Source organism: Neltuma alba, unplaced genomic scaffold (genome assembly GCF_004799145.2).
Source record: "Neltuma alba isolate B1F8T4 unplaced genomic scaffold, ASM479914v2 tig00012028_pilon, whole genome shotgun sequence".
Taxonomy (NCBI): Eukaryota; Viridiplantae; Streptophyta; class Magnoliopsida; order Fabales; family Fabaceae; genus Neltuma; species Neltuma alba.
The window spans coordinates 170290-183153 of record NW_021636595.1 but is presented as its reverse complement, the minus strand read 5'-3'; the positions used below and the strand labels follow the sequence as shown (position 1 = coordinate 183153).

Sequence of the window (12864 nt, the reverse complement as noted above, 5' to 3'; positions counted from 1 at the left end):
CTTTTAATTCTTTATAAATATGACTAAAAAATATCTTTCTTGTAAACAGGACAGGAGGAGTAACTAGTAACTCATCAAGTAACTTTTGCGTGTGTGACTATCAATTCCCTTTAAAGGACACCATGGATAAGGAAACGCTGGAAGTATATATTCTCTGTCCCCCGCTTATTGGTCTCTGGGAGGAACAAATTCTAATTCAGCTTCAGAATCAATCTATCCATCTAATCCACTCATGGCTTCATCAATAGAGAGATAAGCGGAAGAGCCCCTTCTCATGGAGCCCAAGGAGGCATCATCAGAAGAGCCGCCCCGAGTAAGGTCGGAGCTAGAAGACGTTCTGACAAACACCGACCTCCCTTACTGGCGGCGCCTCCGATCGGCCACTTGGATCGAGCTCAAGATCCTCTACCGCCTCGCCGGCCCCGCCGTGGTCGTCTACTTGCTCAACAATGTCACCTCCATGTCCTCACAAATCTTTTGCGGCCACCTCGGTAATCTTCAGCTCGCCACCGCCAATCTCGGCAACACCGGCATTCAAGTCTTCGCTTATGGCGTCATGGTACACTCGCTCTCTCTCTCTCTCTCAAACTATTGGAACATGACGTTTCCTGAATTCTTGGAATTAAACATTAAATTATTCAACAAAGTGTGTCTTTATAAGTTTTTGTCTTGTTCTTATTTTGCAATCAGCTTGGGATGGGAAGTGCAGTGGAGACACTGTGTGGTCAAGCTTATGGAGCTCATAAGTATGAAATGCTTGGCATGTACATGCAAAGATCAATGATTCTTCTAATGGCGACGGCGATTCCACTCACACTCATTTACGTATTCTCCAAACAAATATTACTTCTTCTGGGTGAGTCCACCATTATAGCATCAGAAGCTGCGATTTTCGTGTACGGTCTTATTCCTCAGATTTACGCATATGCGGCCAACTTTCCGATACAGAAGTTTCTTCAAGCTCAGAGCATAGTGGCTCCGAGCGCTTATATATCGGCGGCGACGTTCGCCGCCCATCTGCCACTGACGTGGATTGTGGTGTTTAAGTTGGGCGGCGGGTTGCTGGGGGCGGCGTTGGTGCTGAGCTTTTCGTGGTGGGTAGTGGCGGCGGCTCAGTTTGTGTACATAGTGGTGAGTAAGAGGTGTGAGAGAACATGGAAGGGATTTAAGTTGGAGGCTTTTAGCGGACTTTGGGGTTTCTTAAAGCTTTCTGTGGCTTCTGCTGTTATGTTGACCTTGGAGACTTGGTATAATCAGATCCTGGTTCTCATTGCTGGCCATCTCAAACATCCTGCGATCGCCCTTGATTCTCTCTCCGTTTGGTAAAATCTCTGTCTGTTAGTTAAATTAATTAAACGTCACTAAAAGTTATTTTTGTAAGTATTCATGAAGAAGAAGTTATGAGTATTCTGAAATTTTTTTGACTCAGTATCATCCTAAAAATATTTAAAAAGAAGTAGTATTATCATTTTCGTTAAAATTTATTAATAGTCAATGTTAGCTTTTAAACAAAAAGAGCGGCTTCTTTTTTAATACTTACAGGAGATATTAAGAGGTAATATTACCATTTTCGTAAAAATTTATTGGCCAACTGTTAATGTTAGTTATTAAACAAAAAGAGTGGTATGGCTTCTTTTTTAATACTTACGGGATGATATTAAGCCAACAAAAACTTTCAATACATCCCCATTAGCTTCTTTGTAAATACTTTCAATATACTTGATTTGTTTTGCCTGAGCATTGAATATATATACTTGATTAATTAGGTTGCATTTCATTAGAATCATATATATATATATATCATGTATATATATTTACTCCTCCGGTCCTTAATATAAGACCCATTTAACTAATTTGATTAGATTAAGGAAGTTAGGTAAGTCAATTAATTATAAGAAAAGTGAAATATTTTTCCTAAAACACCATAATCATCTTTTTTAGTACCCCCTCCCCCTCTTCTACTTAATTATGGTTGAGAGAGTATCCATATGGGTAATTTAGAGAAAATTGATAAATATGAGAAATGGGTCTTATATTTAGGACCAAAACCAACTCAACAATTGGGTCCTATATTAAGGACAGGAGGAGTATATATCTCGCTACGTAGTTAGGGCAACTACATGGAACAAGAATGTCAGATATGAAGATGTCGTACAGGGTTGATGTGTCTTACTGATTGAATAGATCAGATACATATGTTTATTAATTTGGTTTGATGGCAAACCTGCGTGGGGTCTGCATGCGATTTGCTAACCTTCTAACAAGAATCTCCTAGCAAACAGTTGGTATAAATATATATGTCCACCAGAATGTTTGGAAGGCACAACCCCACCAAGAAAAAAAGGGGGAAAAAAAAAGAACAGAGCAAAGAACAAAAAAGGTCAGATGTACCATTCGATTTTATGAAACTTGTCTTGTATTTGACTTGTCAATTTGAAAGTTCACTTAATTTTGGTTGGAATGATGGTACCATCTTTTAAAATAGTTTTTAAATCATAATTTATTGGATACGAAATAAACATGTGAAGAAAATTTTGTTTTCACTGTTAAGCAACTCTAAACCAACCCTTAGTTTTACCATTATATATATATATATTGCTGTTAATATGCTTGAAACGTATATATACATGTATATGTATATATGTATGCACAATTCACTATATGCATGATCAATAACGGAGATTACATATAAATACACAACACTAAGTTTTATTTGTTATTTGCATGATGCAGCACGACAATATCTGGGTGGGTGTTCATGATTGCAGTAGGATTTAATGCAGCTGCAAGGTATCATCGTATTCATTTACACTTCAAATAACTTCATCGTATTCATTTACACTTCAATTTTTTAATTCACTCGAATTAGTTGATTAATTTTTACATTAAGTATCATAGATTAATAGGAGTAAATCAACATCACGCAATTATCAGAGGATTCATCTTCTCTTTGGTGTTTTGAATTTTATTATGTGCATGCATCAGCAATTCAATTCAGAATATAAATATATATTTGAATGATATTCAATAATATCTTTCCACACACATATATATATATATATATATTTCATCTAAAGTAGGAATAATGCAGTCCTATGGGCTTCAAATCATGGTACTATGGTGTTCTTCTGTGGGTTTGATGCCAACATTTTCATTTGATCAATTATGAATCATTCTACCACAGCCAAAATATCTTACTCTGACTTCATCATCAACTCTCATCTTCCATTTTCCAGAAAATTCTAACAACAGAAAAACATATTCTCACAAAATAATTAATCAACTCTGTATATTGTAATCAATTTGATTTGATTTGATTATTAAAAATAAAAAAAATAAACCAATCATTCCTGAATTTTTCTGGTGTTGTAATTTGATGTCCTAGCTCCTTGGTATATGCTGAGTACAGATTTGCTTTCAATGTTGATGCTTTCTCTTTTTCCCCTTAAGTTGCAATATTAATATTAATTACGTGTGTTTTTGGATTTATATGATCGACTTCGCTAATAAAATCCTCGAGTAATTTTCTTTACGTCACTTAAGATTTAATTAATAGGTTATGTGTACATTGCTCAAATCAAAATGTTAATGAGTGATTACTATTTGCACACAAAATAAAATTTTGAGGTTCATTTTATTTGAGGTGTGGCTCCAGTTCTTCAAAATAAATTAACATATTTATCATCACTCGAGATTATATATACAATTTTAAAATGTTAAAAGTCCACATTTTAGTCAAATATAAAGTCAAAGTCCCCATAAAATGTATTTTCTAGGGAAAATGATGCATTAATACATATATATTAACATAGATTCATTTTATTGTATCACGGTTATGACGAAGAGAAAGAAGAGATTAAAAGATAACTTTGTGTGTGTGGATGAATGAAGAGATCCACTTGCATTTTAATTTGTCATTGTTCTTTTTTTTTTTGGCCAACAATTTGTTATTCTCATTCATGAATAGAATAATATTGAACAATTCGACTTAATTTTAATTCGTTGGTAGAGGTCATTTGAGTGTTTCAACATAGATATCATTAATTAATAAACAAGCGGATAATTAAAAAATTTAATTAGTTTAAAACACGTACATATATAGTATATCTGATTGAGGATTAATCAAATCAAATAAAGGAACGTGGACATTAAGATTTAAGTGTTAAATTAAAAGCAGACACGTGAAGGCTATTAATTACTTTAATTAATTAAAAGGGCAAAATATTACAAGTCCAATATTCCTTTATTTAGTTCAAATCTAAGTTCACACACTACTGTTGGATTCCCTTTGCATAAGCCGTTCGCTTCAAACCCAAAAGATGCTCCTTCCTCCCCCTTTTCCACACACATCACTTCCAATTTCGTGTAGACGACAAATTATTCATCTAATTTTCAAATTAACAACTTTCTAACGTTATCCATATTCAATACATATAATTTTTTAAAAACATAACAATTTACACAATAATAAATAAAGACAAAATAATATGATATTCATATTAAAAATTTAATGGTGGGACACTCAACAATACAAAAAAAAAAACATTTTTCTTTGCTTTATAAATAGCACCAGAGGATCAAACAGATACTAAATCCTAAAGAGTTATCTCTCTCTATGTATATACATACTACTCCCAATCCTTGATATAAAAGCTAATTAAGGCATTGAGTTTGGTCTTTAACATAAAACATCAATCCATTTTGTTTCCTATTTTTTTTCAAAATATTCCTATTAATTATAAGATATTCTCACCAAGAGGTAGTTTTAATGCATATGATTGAAGAGTTAATAAAAGTCAACACATATTTGTAACAAACAACCAACTTAATTAATTTTTTAATATTATTAAATTAGTTATCTAATTTTTATATTAAAGACAGAAAATATGTATTATATATAGTAGATGTACTTGTGCATATATTTAGTTAATTAATTATGTAGTGAGTCTGAGACGGCAAAGAGGATTAAATTTGGTCAATAAAAACCCATCCAAAAAGCAGCCACGTATATAAAAAGGTCAATTGACCCTGTCGCCTACCTTCTCGTATATATATAAACCCATCAATCAATCTCTCTCTTATTACCGTCTTCATTTTCAAGCCTTTCTCAAACTTATCTACTCATCCCCCCCACTCATCTCTCTCCACCCATTATCCTTACATTACACGATCACTCTCATAATTCCTCTGAGTTTTAACGGAGCCTATATTATCATTATGGGAAACTGTTGCGGAACGACGTCGTCCTCTGCAGTTGATCACTGGGGCGGCGAGGATTGGAGTTTTCTGACATCGAGCAAGAATAGCAGGAACAGAAGCTCAACGAAGGTGTTTGATGAATTGAAGTTGATGAACAATAAAGAGGACAAGCTTCTTGTGGGAGATTCAAATGCTTCTTCTTCTTCTAATGGTAAGATTAAGATAAAGATTTCGAAGAAGGAGCTTCAAGTTTTACTGGGAGAATTAGAGAAGCAGAATAAGAAGAAGAAGAAGAAGAATACTAATAATTCTGCAGAACAAGTTCTGGTTCATTTAATGGAGGCCAGAGATCAGCATCATCATCTTCATCGTGCTGGCCAAAACTGGAGCCCTGGGTTAGAGAGTATTCCTGAAGTTAACTGATGATGGTCAGGTTAAGGTTAAGGTTATTTTTAGTGTACAAAAATCTCAGAGCAATTCGTTTGTTAATTCTTTTATTTAATTTGGGTTTGATCTTGTAGTTTGGTGTAAGTAGCCTGGTTTGGTTTTGATCAGAGTGTATATTTATGTGTGAATATATCGAACTTTGCAATAAACAAGTGAAAATTTATGTGGGTATATGTGTGCGTGTTTCGAAATATATACATATGGTTTTCTATTTATAATCATATGTATGAGCTTTGTAATTAATTCATTAATTAATGTGGAGAGAAAGATCACAACAAATCAAATCAAACAAGGTTTCTTGTTTGAAAATTATGTGTTATGTTGGTTCAGCAAAAAAAAAAAATTTGTTACTATTACATGGCCTATTCTTGCCGTACGTCTTAATACTTCCCTAATTAATTAATTTCTTCGTTTTAGTTAAGATTTAATTAGAAGGCGGATTGTAACTGTCTTTTTGCTTTTGTTTCTTTTTCTTCTGTGTGTATTGTAGTCCTCAAGTTTGGAATAATTATAGAATATGATGAATATCGCCTAGTGATGCGAAAGTACTTTTAATTTGTAGGTGACAATTGAGATTACTGATTGGATCCCACTATAATATATGTTGTTAGTAATTGTCTCTCTAAATTAAAAAAAAAAACAATAACAAAAAATAAAGCTGGTAATATAGATATGTGGGTCCAACCCGTAAAAAATGATGGAATAGGATGACTAAAAGCCAGCTTGTCACTCAATAAACTTTTTTAATGCTGCACTGCTAGACTCATAACTTACCGTAAGTTGGGCTGTCACCTGCATTTGATTTTATTAATTAATCAAATTATGTTGTTATATGTTATATTTTATCTAAAAAATTAAAAAAATACTTATACCATTTAGTTAGCGCTTTCAATCAAGAAGCTGAAAGAAAAAATAAAAATTCATTATATATTTTTATATATTGTACAAGAAAAAATATAAAAAATAGAAAATAAATAAATAAATAATAATTAGCATGCCAACCTACCCAATCCACCAAACCGACCTTAGCCAGCCTGCATGTAAATAGGCCTTTTTAGCCCACAGTGCATAGATTCAATCTGTCATAGGCCAACTAACAACCTGCGAATTGGCCGTATTCTGCTAGAAAATGAAGCTAAAACTTGTAGCAAATGACAGTTCTCCTTCTTCTATTTTGGTAAGTTATGATATAGTCACTCGATCGAATTTAAATGTAATTTTCATGCAAGAGATTCACATGTTAGTGTGATATATATATAATCATATGAGGAAATAAGAAGAGATAATTAATTTACTTGATCAATGAGCTTTATTTAGATAAAAAAATTAGTATTTTTAATTTTCTTGCACAACAGTACAATATGCGTATGCTTTTGTTTGTTTTTAAAATCGATATAGCATGGAAGAAAACAAATTTGAATTGCACAAAACGAAGGCCCAGTAATAGTTAATGCATTTCAAGAACGTATTGAATCTAATGGAGAATAATTATTTTTAACAAGATAATTTCGCAATTTTAGTCATTTTTTTCAGGGGAAAAAGTTACATACAGTCATATGTTTGTGTATTTGTGCATGGAACAAGGCTCTGTTTTCATTAAAATATTCAATCATTTTTTGAAAAATTCAAAGTATAAGAGCTAGAATCTTATAATTCTTACGCATCGGATTTGACCCACAACAAAATCGAGCTCACACTGATTTTTGAACGTTGAAATTTCGAGAACCGTAATTCAAATAATGAGATCTAAAACATATCATCACTACCTCCTTTGATTAATATAGATTTTTTTTTTCCATAAACTCCAGGAAATAAAAAAAGGGTAATTTCAAACAAATTAACCTCAAAACCTAAGATGTGTATAAGTTTTTCTATTTTTCAACTTCAAAAGGAAAATAAAAACTTTAATAAAATTCGCGTGATTTTAGCGAAATTCAGTCTATCAATTTTAAAATTCAATTTTAATAAAACACATGACATATTTATGTATAATTTACTTTTTAATTCAATAATTGGACTAATAATTAGTAAATTTGGTTGAAGCATCCTGGCAAAAGGAAGTTAGGATATATTTGTAGTATGTATTTCAAAGATGAAAGTCCAATAAATAGCAAAAGTATAGTAATGAAAAGTAACACTGTATGACGAAAATAGTTTTCTTAACTCTGTAATTGTGTTTGATCTCACTGAGCCTAGTGATAATATTTTATACAGATGTTGTGCGCATGCAACTAAATATTAGCACAATTAATTTTATACAGGATTTTATTTTGATTCATTAATTTTATAAAGTGTCGTTTTTTAAATTTTCAACCCTAACACGGCCAACAAAAAATCTTATAGTCAAATTTTAAATGTTCACAAAACATTTAAAAATGCTGAATTTTAATTGTCAAAATAATTAATAATTATTGTTAACAATAATTAATTATTATTTTAAAACTAATGGTGTCAAAGTTAAAGAATTCAAATAATACATTATAAAATTAAAGAACTAAATTAATTGGAACCTTATATAAAATTAAAAAACAAAAAACAAAACAAAACAAAGGCGTGCACCTGAATGTCGGTTGAGTTTGAAAAGTAAGCCGTAATTTTGCTCATAATAATGGTAGAACATTTTTTATATATATTTCGTATTATAATATTGATATTTATTATCCGAACGTGACACAAAAACACACAAAAAAAATCAATGAAAAGAATGGTAAAAGTTGCAAGTCGTGTTTGAATTCATGTCAACTACACAAAGTTGGTCATCATGGGATTAAATTAATTAACGTTCCTTATCAACAAAATGGAAAATGAACAGAAAATCGATATTAAATAATGGTTTTGCGAGGGATTATTAACGTTGGATTCAGCCCCTTTGAACAATTTAATTAATTGGAAACAGAATTTTGCAAGCCCCTTCAAACTCTTTTCCCAGCTCTTTTAATCATGGAAAGTTGGCTGATCTTGATCATTAAAAAATTTTTTAAAAAATCAAATGTTGAATTAGTGACTTTTTTAGAGGCATTGGATAAGTATGGTCCTGCATGGTTGGGCCCACGCGCACATCCAAATATGTTCACTAATTTATTAAACGTTGATTAATAGCTAGTGAGGTAATTTAAATTATATTATACTATCTCCGATCCTAATTATAAGAGCTAGTTGACTAAATTGAGGAAATTAAATAAATAAGTTAAGTTAGTTATTTGTAATAAATAGGTGTTGTCTTTCCTAAAATATCATTACTAATCAAATTTATTGGCTAGAACTACTATTATTCGAGGGACTATTTTGGAAAAAAAAATGTATAAAGGGGTGTTTGGATAGAAACCAAACCATAGTTTCAGAAGTGCTTTTACAATTTACAAAGTAAATATGTGGAGGAGTTTGTCTCATTTTGCGGAAAAGTGTTTCTGAAACCATAATTTGGAGGTTGCCAAACACCCCTTTATAATAAACAAAGTGGATTGAGGTCTTATAATTAGGATCAAAATAAAATTTAAATGAGATCTTATATTAAAAATCGGAGGTAGTACATTATATGTTGTGCGTGTGCGCATTACATATATGAAAAGTTATAACTAAGCCCCATGTAAACTATGTTACATGTAAATATCATAGGATAATAAGTAAATGCCAGATTATTGTGATGTTTACTTTTTATTCTTTACATATATGAAAATTTTTAATTAACGAAGTGAAGTCCAGTGAAAATGACTCGTCTTTCATAACATGACAAATCAAGATTAGAATCCTTATTATAAGAAGTGCTCATATTTAATATATGACAATATTCTAAAAAAAATTGCTTTCAATAAAAAAAATTATCTGTGTGGCTTGGAAAACAAAAACAAATAAAAGGTAACTTTTTATGAAAAATGAATTATAAAATATGGGCAAGGACATATGGGTGGGCCTAGTAAAACGTGACTTGACTTCATCTTAATGGCGGCCCAGAAACCCCAAAAAATTATAAGCTGGTCATATGAGATGCCGTTTTTCTTTGCTAAAATTAATAATTGGATTTCAGTTTGATAGGTGAAATAAATATAAATTTTCACTTGAGAAATAGTTTGAGCGAATAAAATTTATATTGCTACAAATTTTTTAAAAATTATATATATAAATAATATTTATTTTTTCATTTCATCTAATTTAAACGCACTATGCACACAAATATATTAACATTAGATTTAAGCCTTAAATTTCATTTAAATATAACAAATGGCCTGTTTAGGCAACTTGCCGTTGATATAAAACAGTACTCATGAAAGCATTTTTTTTTTTTTGGGTCTAATCTCAAATGCTGCTGTATTAATATAAAGAGAAAAAAAAACAGTAACAATGCAATCAGAACTACAGTCCAGAAAACTCAAAAGCGGGAATGAACAGAAAAGAAAAATGCAAAAAAAATATATACTGTGGTATCTCAAAAGCCAGCTGGTACCTTTTTGAATCACAAAACTAATTTAGCTGATCTTTACCGCTTCCGTGAACTGTACGGAGAGAATCTGAGTCAGATTAGTCCCGCTTCTTCCTAATGCATACATGTGTGTACACAAATATCTCTTTATGTGCCTAGGGCCGCCCCCGCCCATGTGATTAAAATTTTAAAAATATCCTAATTTGTTAGATTCAGTTTTTAAGTTAATGGGTTTAAGGTTGGTCCACGAGTTTTCAATCTGTTAAAAAAAAAAACTATTTTTATATTTATCACATTTTTATAAAAAAAGAAAAATAAATCAAAAAATTATTAATAAAAAACATAAATATGAATAAAATTAAGTCATAAATATTAAATATTATCATATTTAAATATGCATTAACATTCAAGAATATCTAAAACATCCATTAACAAGATAATAACATCCAAAAGTTTTATCTATAGTGCAAATGTGCAATAAACAAACACTATCATTAATCTTTTGAAATTTCATTATCACTATAATCAATTACTCTTCTTTATAAGTATGCTCTTCTTTCGAGACAAAAATATCAAGTTTTTCTCATTTATAGGAATTTCAGTTTTAAATTTTACAGTTTAGCTATTATTTTACTTTAATTTGAGAAGTATTGTTATTGAAACTCATAAATTTCTAATTAAAATTATAGAATCACAAGTTATATGAGTATAAAAATACTTTCTTATCAAATATATATAGTTTAAAAATATCAACACATATAATATAAATCAAATCATTATTAAAGTCTAAATTAACCCATTTCTTAAAAATTTAATTGGACAAATTATTGTCTAAAACTAAATAAATCAAATCATTCTTTGAAATTTAATTTTAAAATGATAATAATAACTAACTATTTGAAATATCATTAACAATATAAAATAATAATAATATTAGAATTATACAAAAAAATTAAAAAAACAAAAAAATTATAAAACTGCTGAACGAGCAGCCTGTTTAAACCCTCAGTCGTACAAGGCCAGACCCTTTAAACCCATTTTTTATTTGAGGGGAAAAATTTAAACCCAACTTTTACAATTTTTCAAGCCTAAACAGGCTAACCCGTTTTTCTGACTCTAATCAGAGCCTAGTGATATTAATACTCCTCTACAAGTGAGAGGTGGCATATTTAGGGGTATTTAGGTGAAACAAAAAGTATTTTTGTGCTAATCGGGACAAAATTATTCTCGTATATATATTTATTTAACATGTCGTAAAATTACTTTTAAATTATGATTAACGGAGCACTCTTTTATTTCTGTTTGTAGCCCCAGGGATTCTTCTATTTTTGTATCTGCTTTTCTGTGTCTTACGTTCACAATTAGTGTCAACACTAGCTGTAATATAGTAAGAATTAATTAAGGTGTTGGATTTAGTGTAAGATATAAAATCTTAATTAAGTTAGTTTATTTTTTATATTTATTATTTTCTCCCAAATTAATTTATCTAACTTTATAAACTGATATATATAATCTAGAAAAAAAATTTAGGTCAAGTTACTCATATCTATTATGTCAAGTGTTTCAATTATGCATGGCCACATGCCTTTTTATATTTCATATGGATTTATAATCAAATGTTATTAAATACTAGTATTTTAAAAATAGGACACATGATCACATGTGATTGCGAAAATTTACATAATGAATAAAAAAAATTTGATGTAAGTGTTGTCCTATATTCTAATCTAATGTTATACAAGAGATCATGCTTTATTTATTATAACTAAAATTTGACTTACCTAAGAGGGAGTGTTACATATCGAATTTTTCAATGTAATTTCCATTCCTATCACTTGAGTTACGCACAGTACCTTCTAAAAAAGACTAATATAATCTTACATTTTCCATTCCTTCTATAGTTTCTTAAGAGACTTCATTAACTTTGTCTAGAAATAAATTTGTTATCCTAACTTTTCTTCAGAAAATATTGAGAAACATTGCATTAGACTTCAAGTCTCTTGCCTACTGAATTATAACAGAGATAATGTCTAAAAATAGTTAACTAATAACTCATCAAATGACTTTTGTGTGCACTACAAAAAAACAGACTTTAGGCGACAACTTTCGACGACGACAAAAAAAGTCACTGCTGAAAGTGGACCTTCAGCGGAGACTTTTTTTGTCGCCACTGAAAGTTCGCTATTGTCATATCCCCCCATAACCATCCCCTACCATGCACAAACATGAGACGCACACTGGTTGCTCCCTCCTGAAATCCATATACCTTGTGGAGTTAAGATTGAATTGGGTATTTAATATAAAACATAAAATATGTTGATTATCAAAATGGTAATTAGGAAATTCAGTATTTAAGATCATTACTAATAGACAAATATTGTATAACATATAAAATAGGTTCACTATTCTATATATTAAGAAATTGAGTAGTTCCTATTGTTAAATTTTCATAATAGTAATAAACAAAATATCTCAACTAATATATTTAAGCTTATATTTCTTTTTTTTATTAAGCTAATTCATAAAAGACATTGATTGCTTTTCTAAAAATTAGTGTTTTATTTTATTTTAAAATAAATTTTAATTCTAAATATCAAAAGTAAAATAATTTTCCATTTGAATTAGATTTTAGAATAATTTATAAACAAAAAATAATAAATATTTTAGGTATAAACAATAGTTTAGATTTAAGGCATAGGATACTATTTTCAGTACATTAATAGATTGACCGAAATTAAATTTCAAGCATAATTAATTTTAAAAAATACTATCAAATTAATACAAATTTCAAATTTTGAACA

General features: G+C 30.1%; 2 protein-coding genes across 2 annotated transcripts; both read left to right on the top strand.

Moving 5' to 3' along the window:
* The first annotated feature begins 242 nt into the window (after positions 1-242).
* On the top strand, positions 243-3449 carry LOC114721307 (protein DETOXIFICATION 40-like). The gene is made up of 4 exons (XM_028907128.1): positions 243-559; positions 691-1322; positions 2734-2790; positions 3386-3449. The coding sequence occupies exons 1-4, from the start codon at positions 275-277 to the stop codon at positions 3447-3449; spliced, it is 1038 nt and encodes a 345-aa protein (XP_028762961.1). The 5' UTR covers positions 243-274.
* Positions 3450-5108: 1659 nt separating this feature from the next.
* LOC114721306 (uncharacterized) lies at positions 5109-5622 on the top strand. Its single transcript, XM_028907127.1, has one exon. The coding sequence runs from the start codon at positions 5218-5220 to the stop codon at positions 5620-5622; it is 405 nt and encodes a 134-aa protein (XP_028762960.1). The 5' UTR covers positions 5109-5217.
* The last annotated feature ends 7242 nt before the right edge of the window (positions 5623-12864 follow it).

Excerpts from the sequence above, each read along its gene's own strand:
- LOC114721307 (XM_028907128.1), top strand. The coding sequence starts at position 275 with ATGGAGCCCAAGGAGGCATCATCAGAAGAGCCGCCCCGAGTAAGGTCG. Across the intron at positions 560-690 it reads TCTTCGCTTATGGCGTCATG|CTTGGGATGGGAAGTGCAGT; the intron begins GTACACTCGCTC and ends TTTTGCAATCAG. Across the intron at positions 1,323-2,733 it reads CTTGATTCTCTCTCCGTTTG|CACGACAATATCTGGGTGGG; the intron begins GTAAAATCTCTG and ends TGCATGATGCAG.
- LOC114721306 (XM_028907127.1), top strand. The coding sequence starts at position 5,218 with ATGGGAAACTGTTGCGGAACGACGTCGTCCTCTGCAGTTGATCACTGG.